At 34.1% G+C, this 11512-nt stretch overlaps 1 protein-coding gene across 1 annotated transcript; it reads left to right on the top strand.

Annotated features, from left to right (window-relative positions):
• The first annotated feature begins 8672 nt into the window (after positions 1–8672).
• On the top strand, positions 8673–11478 carry LOC105157233 (putative late blight resistance protein homolog R1A-4). Its single transcript, XM_088878487.1, has one exon. It carries the CDS (start codon positions 8807–8809, stop codon positions 11381–11383), a length of 2577 nt encoding a protein of 858 aa, XP_088734613.1. The 5' UTR covers positions 8673–8806; the 3' UTR covers positions 11384–11478.
• The last annotated feature ends 34 nt before the right edge of the window (positions 11479–11512 follow it).

Raw genomic sequence — 11512 nt, 5'->3', positions numbered from 1 at the left:
AAAGTCCAAAATCTAAAACATTGATGGAAAATTTAAATTTCGAAATCTATCGTCACAAAACTACCTAGTCACTCAAGCGTAGAAGAAAAGATAAGTTTTGAAGCGATGTTGTAATGGTTTTTGGGGGTAGTGTTACGAAACTCGTTACATAATTTGCATTAAAACCTATTATAAAATTCGACTGACTTATCAATCTTATATTTCAGGTATGGTATCTCAATATTTGTTAGCTGGATTTGTACCAAATTTCAATAAATATACGATTGTGTCTATTTCATCATATCTAATGGTCTGATTGAACGATACACTCGTCTCAAAAAAATCATACATTTCAGATATGATAATCTCCACAACCGTGTAACAAATTTTTCCCAAATTGCATCGCATGTAAGATTAATTTTGTTAGCTTGATCATATGGAACAATATTTAAAATCGAATGGTTTGATTAAACGATACAATACAATAATATAGGATAACAGTAATATCCATACAAGACTTACAATTATGGGCATATGAAATTATTTTATTTTGCGAACATATATCAAGCACAATTGAAATGGGTTAAGAGGCGGTTTACATAAATAATGTGGTTTTTCATTAAATCATTTGTTGAATTTTCTTAAATTATATCAAAATTATTTTGTTGTACTTTTCTTTCAATTTTTCTAAACTCATTGAGGAGATGTGCCCCTTACTTTGTTGTATTTTTTCCAAAAAATATATGAAAATTATGATGGAGATGAATATTACAATATAATTTTTTCCTTGCTCGAAGTGAAAATTCAGATTGCGATTACTGACTTCTAATAATAATAATGATGGGGACTTTACGGACAATGAGATGTATAGAGTTTTCAAAATCTTTGCTAGGAAATGATAAGGTTGGTTTAGATTAGGCTTTTGTTATTTTTTTTTTCTTAAATTTGTATTTTCATACTATTTTTTAATTAATATAAATTGTTATTAATTGTGTTTTTAATATTTTATTGCAGTTCAATTTATCTATCATTTGAATTTATAGAGCTTTAAAAAGTTATAAATCAAAATTGATATAATGTATTATAATATGATATTATAACAGTCGAATAAAATTTAGAAATAAATTAATTTAAAATTAAAATAATTCAATTGATTAAAATTAGTAAAAGTAAACTCCAAAAAAATAAAACTTGTAATGGGCATTGTAACAAAAGATAATAACATATAAACATATAATTGTTTCAAATTTCGTCGCCCCTACAAATTTAATTTAGCTAATATTTGTACATTGAAAAAAAATTGTAATGGGTGCAAAAACCCATTCAAAGTCTTACTACAAAAAAGGACGGAATTTGAGATAGGTTTTAGAACGATTTTTTTTTTAATCTTTGAAATGATTTTTAGAACACATAACTTATTTAGAGCGGATTTTGAAACGGTCTTGTTTTACTATATTTTCAAATGGACTTAATCTTGTTTTAAAAAACAGTTTTAATTTTACAATAATATTTTTTATATTGTAGTCTTTTCTATGATTTTCTATATAGCCACATCTCGTTTAAGTTCTTATAGTTTTTTGTTTTTAATAATTGTAAGATCTAAAACTAGATTTAAAAACATAAATAAAATCAACTCCCAACAGAAAAGAATTTTTTAAAAGGATTTAACTTTTGAATGTTAATTTATGGATAAAATGCATAAAATCCCCCTGTGTTTTAAAAGATATGCAAAAAATACCCCCATATTTTCAGAATAGGTTAAAAACCCATTTTTGTTTTGTTTTAGTCAGCAAAAAACCCACATTCTGTTAGCAACTAAAGGGAAGTGGAGGAGATGCGCGTCTGCTGTGTTTAGTAGTTATTTTCTGCAGTTTAGGCTCATATTTAATGACACTTTGGACTAAAATACCCCTCTATAGGTCTATATAACATGCGTTTTGGCTTGTTTTGTGTCTTCTTTTTGTCAATTCTCACCCTAAAAAATAAGTATTAAATTTTGTCATATTAAATTTAAATTAAAATATTAAATTATATTTAATTTATTTAATACTAAATATTGAATTAAATTATATTTAAATTCAAATACTTTTATAATTATTAATTATTAAATCAAAAAATATTTTTAATTAATTAAAATATATATATAATTACAATAATTATTATTAATTAGTTAAATTATTTAATTATTATAATTATTTAAAATATTCTTGATTAACTAAAATATATTTTAATTAATATAATTAAAATTAATTAAAAAAAAAAAAAAAAAGAAAAACTGCGATTTCGCACGTTCTTTCGCCGGAAACTTGTTTCTAAGTTTTCGGCGTTGTTCGGACGAATTTCCAATAGCCAATGGTACCATTCGAATCTTCTCTTCAAGACGAACATTTCTATACCTTCAATTTGAGTTTTCGTCAATCATAGAGAGTGGGCTCAAACCACGATCGCTGAACATGTTTGTCATTGATTTGTCTTCGTTCGGTCGAATCTCGGTTTCAAACCACCACCATCAGACTCGTCTCTTCAAGACGATTCTAACGAGACTGGCCTCACTCAATTTGATAAAAAATTTACTGAGATATGAGGATTTTAATAAAAAAGAGCCGCCAACAACAAAATGGTGGGGAAGCCGGGGGTGGGGGTGGGGGTGGGGGGCAGCGGGGGTAAGGGGGTGGGGTGGGGAGTTAGTTCTTTTTTAATATATACTAATAATAATATATTTTTAAAATTTTAAATTATTTATATATAATATAAGTTAGATAAGTTTTTGAACTAAACCTTTTATTTTTTGAAAATCTAATAATTGAGATTAATTGATTAAATCTAATTATATAAAAAAAGATCAAATAGTCATTAAAATAAGAAATAATATATATTAAGTAAGGGTATAATGGTCATTTTCTAAAAATTTAACACCGTTAGTTGGATTTAATGGAGATGAGGCAATTGAGTTGAGTTTTACAAAATACATGGGAGCTTTTAGCCTATTCTCATAATAAGGTGGTTTGTTTTGCAAACTTTTTAAAACACACGAGGATTTTATGTATTTTTTCTTGAATTTATTTGCCACATGACCTCATTGATCTTTCTTCATTATTAAAACTTTTATTGACAATTTTTTGTATAATTAATTATTTTCTTCCCCCTTTAGTTAATTCAATATTTGATTTTCCTATTATTCATTTCCTATCTTTTATGATTTTGTTTCGACGTGTCACGGATGGGATCTGCACGAGTTTTATTATATTTTTTTTCCTTTTTAAGTTTCTGTACTCAAAGATACATGTCACTTTATCATTATTCTTTATTTATAAAATAATATAATAATTCTCTCAATACTGTGGTCCATCATGGAGGTACCTTATATTTGTACAGACCTTAGGTTGCACATAGCGACCTGCCCCTGACCAGCGACCTCCATCCAGCCATCTCACCAACGATCTATTTATTTTGTCGTTTTTCTTCTTGTTACATTTACAATTTTTGTTTATCAGTAGTTTGTTAGATTGTTATCCAAATAGGTAGTTTGTTAGGGGTGGTATTAGAGCCTTCTTTTGAAGGTCTCTGCATACAGGTTTTCTGCATTTGAGAGTTTCTCTCACGTTATACCTTAATAGCGGACCTGTCCATGATGGCAGAGATGCAGGGGAACCTATTACCCGAGCGATTGCAGCTTCATGGTTCTGACCATCCTGGGATGATTTTGGTAAGTGCACCCCTGACTGGCAATAACTACTTCAATTGGAGCTTCGGGATCAAGTGGGCTATGCGTGCCAAGACGAAGCTGGGCTTTATCAAAGGCACTCCTGTCAAACCAAGTACAGATGAGCCACATTTTGAACAGTAGATTAGAGTGGACAGCATGGTGACTACATGGATCCTCAACTCCATATCTAAGGATGTTTTGGAGGCTTTTATGTACACAGAATCCTCTAGGAGCTTATGGATAGATCTCGAGCAGCGATATGACGAATGTAATGGTCCACAGTTGTATCAACTGCAACGATAGATTTGCTCTATGACATAAGGTACCTCATCCCTATCTATATATTTCACCAATATGAAACGCCTGTGGGATGAAATGGCGGAATTGAAGTCGATGCCGCAGTGCCCTTGCAACGAGTGCACCTGTGGTGCTTGGGGCGCAGTGGCTGAAGCAGAACCATTTACTTAACTCATGCAGTTCCTTATGAGGCTCAATGAGGTGTTTGATGGGGTGAGACATCAGTTGCTTGTCATGGATCCTGTGCCCTCCATAAACAAAGCATACTTGATGATCCAAAGCATGGAGAAACAAAAACGTGTTCAGATGAAGCTTGCAGATAGTGATGAGAACACGGCCTTGAAAGTTAAAGGAGGCTTGCGACCTGACAAGAGGTGGTATATTCCAGACACACGCACCCAGCACTGCTCGCACTGTAACAGAACAGGTCATAGCAGGGAGACCTGCTTTAAACTTCATGGGACGCCCAAATCGTATAAGTAGCTACTGGATAAACGTAAGCGAGATACAAGTGTTGCGCGTGGGTTCGCCGTGGAAGTAGCATTCCGAAAGTAGACACAGTCCCTACCTGATGCTAAGGAGGAATTGTTGCAGGAGCTGCTTCACCTCATGTGAACTCGCATTCAGTCTGGGGGGCCAGTTGGGCGAGGTCGCATACATGAATTCGTAGGTATAGATACTGCCCTTATGAGTTCTGAAGCTAACTGTTTAAATTCCTAGATTCTAGATAGGGGGCGACAAATCAAATACACCTTCTGGATGGTTCCACCAAGCCAGTTACCCATTCCGAAATCATCACCTTAGACAAGAACTTCACCTTCACTAATGTGCTGCTGGTGCCTTCCTTTAAATTCAACCTACTTTCAGTTTCTAAGATCTGCTCTTCACTACCTGTTGAGGTCATTTTTCACGCTTCTTGTTGTCTATTTCAGGATCCAAGGACTAGGAGGACCATTGCTGTGGGAAATCGGGTCGGGAGTCTTTACTTTATAGACGCTTCGTCTTTTAGTTCTCTTGTGATTAATTCTTGTCACTCCTCTCGGATTGGTAACACATCGTTATGGCACAGAAGGCTTGACCATCCTTCAATGCACTCAAACACATCCCATTTATTAAATTCAATGTTTATTCAATCAATAATCATTGTGACGTATGTCCCATAGCTAAGAAGCATCGTCTGCCCTTTATTCCTCGTACCACTTCCTCCACTAATGTGTTTGAGCTCTTACACACAGATTTGTGGGGACCTTGCTCCCTAGGGTCGCTGATAGGGTGCCACTACTTCCTTACCGTCGTAGACGACTATACTCATGCGACCTGGACCCTTTTACTTAAATATAAGTCCCAAGTCCCTCAAACATTGAACAACTTCCTAAATATGATCAAAATTCATTTTCATGCCTCTATGAAATATATTCGTTCAGATAATGAATCAGAATTTTATTAACGAGCAATGTAGTTCGCTGTTTAACTCCCTTGGAATAATACACCAGATTTCATGTCTTTATACCCCTCAACAAAATGGGGGTTGCAAAAAGTTAACATAAATATATCTTAGAGATCGCTGGAGCTCTTCTCTTTCAATCACATTTATCCACTCAGTTCTGCGGGGAAACCATTCTCACAGCCATATATCTCATCAATAGGCTACCCACTTCTACCCTTGACTGGAAATATCCATATGAAATCCTCTATCACAAACGACCTGACCTCACACAACTTCGCACCTTTGGTTGTCTATGATTCGCAACCAACACTCTGCCTCACAAGAGAAAGTTCGACAAACGTGCCACGAAATGCATCTTTCTTGGTTATTGCCAGACAAAAAAAAACCTAAAAAGTTTATGATCTTAACTCTCATGACCTTTTTACCTCTAGGGACGTGGTATTTCACGAGCACATATTCCTTTATTATGACCTTACCTCGCCATCCGATCCCATCGCCCTACTACTTCCTACTCATGACTTCGATCCTGCTACTCCTTTGAGCGACCCAGCGACCCCTCCTGCATTGACCGCGACTACTCCACCTTCCCTTGATCTAGTGCCAAGCTCTCCTACCTTTGCTCCACTTCGTAGATCTCAGCGACCTCATTCTTGGCCTTCCTGACTATCTGATTATGATTGCTGACCTTTTCACAAAATCCATCCCTGCTGTTGATTTTGGATGGTTCCTTTCAAGCTGGGCCTTGCTTCCTCGGGTCCATCTTGAAGGGGGGCTGTAGCGACCTCAGGTTGCACACAACGAGTTGCCCCTGGCCAGCAATCTCACCAACAACCTCCAACCAACCATTTCACGAGCGACCTCCAACCAACCATCTCACCAGCAACCTCCAGCCAGCGACTTATTTATTTTGTTGTTTTTCTTCTTGTTACATTTACAGTTTTTGTTTGTCAGTAGTTTGTTAGATTGTTATCCACATATGCAGTTTGTTAGGGGTTTGTTAGTTTATCTCTCTTGCTTGGTGTATATATACCCATCAATAGTGTACATTATTTTTTTACCTTTATGTGAATATTGATACACTTTTACACCTAATAGTCTATCATGGCTAGACTATTTTGTATTTATCGAATTATTCGACAATATTATCTTCTACATCTGTATAACAACTCAAAGAAGGCAAATCCAGCTGTAGTGATGATGTGACCCCAACTAATTTAACTACACTTTCTTTTATATTTTTGAAGAATTAAATCAGAGTATTTGAGCTTATATGATCAATATTTTCTTTGTTTGCATGATTATGGATAAGTCATAAATTGATGACATAGTAAATTTATTTATCCAATATAATTGAAAGAAAGAAATCATTGAAATAGATGGAAAAAAGAAAGAGGTGAACAACCATAATTTATCTCCTTAAACATATATAGTTATTTGACCCCTCTAACAAAAAGTATTTATGCTAAACTCCACCACATTTCTTCCTACTCCAAAAATAAAATAAATTTGACTTGTTATGAAGGCAATGCTATTACTTGTCATTACGTGCACAACATTAACATCTTTTCACCATAATTTAAGAAAAACCAAATATAGTTCATACAATATCATTAATTATTATAAAATGTTCCGTGGACGTCGCTAAAAGAAACTTAAATTTTTGTCATGGCTAATCACCACAGCCAAAAAGGAAAAATCGTAGTAAATAATCATTATGTACAATTATACAATGACGATTACCAGTGGTTTCAGTAAGCGAGGCTAAAACATTAATCATAGTTAAAAATCATGACAAGTATTTAGGTCGTGGGTAAATATGGTAAATATTTTGTCCGTTTTACATTTTTTTCATCTTAAATTATGTTAAGTTTTTCTTGATTGGATAAATGCACGTTTTAATTACAATAAAGTAAAATATCATTTTTAAGTTAAGTAGTACAAATAATAACGAATTAGTACAATAAATACACAAAATCATGTAAAAAGTAATTATTAATTTGATAAGAAAATTATTAATTGGATCCATTTCGATGGAATCTTCTGACTTTTTCGTCGTTTCCCACTCACCCAATCCGGGCCAAGTTGCTAGCTGGATTGCACAAAGCATAATCATTCACATTCTCTGTAATCTCTTTGCTCAAACCACAAAAATACCTATAATTTATCATTTGATGCTTAGGGATTTATTTAACTCAAAACCCTATATATTTGTAACTATCATTTTTAATAATATTTTTAAATTAGATTATTATTAAAAATCTCATTTTTCTTCTTTAATAACATTTCTATGAATTTTCTATCAATTCCTCGCTACTATATAATTTAATTAAACATCAATGCGTAGAATTGCGTATTTTGTTGATAATTCCGATGGAACTGTACAAATTAACAATAATAATATGTAAATCTGACAAATTTAATAATTTAATGAACCAATAAAATCATTTTTATATCCGATTTGATATGCAATTCGACACTATTTTAAATAGTCAAACTCATAAAATATTTCGATTAAATAATACGTCGCTAAATATATATAATATTTAATAATCAAACTAATTAAATATTATAATTATACAAATTAATATAAATTAAAAATGCAATTTCCATACCTCTGTGTCTTCTTTTTTTTCGCCAGAGAGAATTGCAATTTTTCAATTGTGTGTATATTGTGTGTGTTGTGTGTTGTGCGATGTGAGTTGTGTATGTGTGTGTGTAAAGAGAAGAAAGAAAAAGACTGAAGAGAATTGAGCCGGTGGGGGGTTGATGGCCCACCTCCCACTCTCAACTCTCTCTCTTTCATGTATATATTATTTATTTAATATATATATATATACAAAAATATTATTATTTTATTTATTTAATTATATGTTTTTCATATTCATTACGTCCTTTTTGAATTTTCTTAATTAATATAAGTTGCCACCAAATATTATAACAAACTTCAAGATAATTTATTCAAATTTTATTATATTGCAATTATGACCTATAATTTATTTACAAATCACTAAATTTTATAAGAATTTATTAATTAATCCTACAATTATGTATTATAAATTTTGGGGCGTCACAATAATAATTAGGTGATATATATATAGAAATATATAATTATCGATAATTATGGATGATCACTTCGAAAGAAATATTTTTATATTATGAGTAATTAGCATGGCTATAAAGTAAAAAGCATGATCAGCTGATTGTGCAATAGCTATGATCATGTAAAAAGTAATTATTATCTTTTTCGTCTTTTCACACTCACCTAATCAGTGCACAAGTTGCTAGCTGGCTTACACAAACCATAATCATTCACATTCTCTTTGTAATCTCTTTGCTCCTGTTGCTCAACTCGTAGAGCAATTGCAACAAAGATCAGAATGGCAGTAGCAGCTTATGCCTCTCTTCTTTCTCTTTCCCATGTCTTGGAGAATATCCAGCATCCCGCTCGCCGGACTCGCCTTCATCTTGACTCCAACCAAGTTCAAACCCTGCACCAAAAAGTTCAGTTCTTGCTGGAATTTCTTGAAGTTGATTCTGGGAGAATAAGCCAAGAAACGGAAGATCTGGCAAGACAGATCGCTATTCTTGCTGATGAAGCAGAAGATGTCATTGACTTACATGTCGTATATCAACTTGGTGAGGGATCTCGAGATAAAAGTCAGGATATGGCAGCACTCTCATCTTCCTATCAAGATATACACAAAGTAATCCAAAAGATTGACTCCATCATGAACGAGTTGGGGATGATCCGAAAGGAGAGCACCGATGTCTCAAAACAACAACCGGTAGTTTCTGTGCCTGATAGTTCATCCACAGCATTTACTTCCAGTGGCAAGAGTAGTACCATTGTCGGATTTGATGAGCACTTGGTTCGAGTCATGAACGAGCTCACTGGATATGAACGTGATCTCCAAATCATCCCAATAATTGGGATGGGAGGTATTGGTAAGACTACTCTAGCTAAAAATACTTTTGACCATCCATATGTTGTGCACCACTTTGATAAACGTATTTGGTTTACGATATCTCAAGAATACAGAGCTCGGGAAATTCTTGTGCACCTTCTTAATGATGGAAAAGACCAAAAAAGTAGAGAAACATTGGCTGAATTAGGACAAAGATTGCATAAAAGTTTATTTGGTAGAAGATATTTGATTGTCATGGATGATATGTGGAGTATCAGTGCTTGGGATGATTTAAGGTTGTTTTTTCCAAATAATAGGAATGGAAGTCGAATACTGGTGACCACTAGGATTTCAAATGTCGCAATTTCTTTAGGTTCTCATAGCCCTTATGTGATGGATTTTCTAGATGAGGATAAAAGTTGGAATTTGCTTTGTCAAAAAGCCTTTGGAGAAGACAATTGTCCATATCCGGAATTGGAAAAAGTTGGTAAGACTATTGCAAAGAAGTGCCATGGACTTCCTTTAGCAATTGTTGTGATTGGTGGATTGCTTGCAAATTCCAACAGGACACCAGAGCACTGGGAGTCAGTAGCCAAAAGTATAAACTCATTTTCTAACTTAGAATACAATGACCGTTGTTTAAAAATATTGTTTTTGAGTTACGATAACTTACCTATTTATCTTAAACCATGTTTTCTCTATATGCGGATGTTTCCTGAAGATGCCGAGATTAAAGCCTCCAAGCTAGTAAAATCGTGGGTTGTCGAAGGATTTTTGAAACCATTGAGAGCTAAAACCTTGGAAGAGGTTGCAGAGGAATATTTGAGAAACCTTATTAATAGGAATCTGATTTTGGTTCGTAAATGGAAGTATGGAGGGAAGAAAGCTAAAACATGCGGCATTCATGATCTTCTAAGGGACCTATGCTTGAGACAGTCTCGAAAAGAATGTTTGATTTGTGTCCCAAAAGTACAATGTATTTATGTTTGCCGCAAGAGCAATGATCTTTGTTTCATATGTGGTTCTTGGCCCAAAGTCCAAAGGATGGATCTCCCTGAAGTTCAGGTTGCCTCACAATCGACATCACTTGCAAGCCTTTCAGTGTGCGACGGCTGTAGGATTATGTATCCGAATCTTATTAGATTGAGATTATTGAGGGTTAAAGCAGTTAACTATCCGGACGTTGATATAGACCTTCAGCATCCCACAAAATTACGCTACCTTAATATGGGCGTTGATATTAAGTTGAGCTTTAAATCTCCATCTACAATATCTTTACTGTGGAACCTACAAACTTTATCTTTGATGTGGAATCTACAAATTTTTTCTTTGCTTTATCTCCCATCTGAAATCTGGGATATGCCACAACTTAGGCATCTAATTGTAGGCGGAAATGTTGTTTTACCTCACCCAGTAGTTACCCAAGATTCAATGGTCATGGAAAACCTACAAACACTTGGTAATTTTGAAAATTTCAGGTGCACAATTGATGTCCTTGATAAAGTTCCAAATCTTAAGAAACTGGGAATTTTTACTCTTGAAAAAGACAGTGGTGGTCTAGAAAATCTTGCTCGCCTACAGAAACTTGAATCACTTTTTTTTGCAGAAATAAATGTGTCGCTAAACATCACCTTCCCCACTTCACTCAAGAAATTGACTTTGTCAAATTGTTGTATTCCTTGGGAGGAGATGACGGTTTTTGGTTCTGTTTTGCCCAATCTTGAAAAGCTTAAATTGTACCATAGTGCATGCAAGGGATCTGAGTGGAGTCCAGTTGAAGGGCAATTTCCTCGATTGAAAGTCCTAATCATATGGAATAATATCCTGGTGAGGTGGAGAGCAGAAAGTATACACTTCCCCAATCTTGAGAGACTTCATCTTTCCAGTATGCAGTGTTTGGAGGAGATCCCTTCGGGTATTGGAGATATACCCACTCTCCTCTCAATTGATCTCTATGATTGCAGCGATTCTTGCGTCAATTCGGCAAAGCAAATATTGGAGGAACAACAAAGCTTCGGAAATGAGACCCTCCAACTTTATGTTGGTTAAAAACTAGTCAGTGTTACTCAATAATACTACTTCACTTTTACAATTTATGTAAGAGGAGTAGCTCAATCAAATGCCCAAACTTTTTTTAGAATTTATCATTCGCTTTGTCCTACATTCTTGTCTATTTAT

This window comes from Sesamum indicum, linkage group LG3, assembly GCF_026168435.1.
Source record: "Sesamum indicum cultivar Baizhima isolate 11 linkage group LG3, ASM2616843v1, whole genome shotgun sequence".
NCBI lineage: Eukaryota > Viridiplantae > Streptophyta > Magnoliopsida > Lamiales > Pedaliaceae > Sesamum > Sesamum indicum.
The sequence above is the reverse complement of the archived record's forward strand: the minus strand, read 5'-3'. Positions and strand labels throughout refer to the sequence as shown.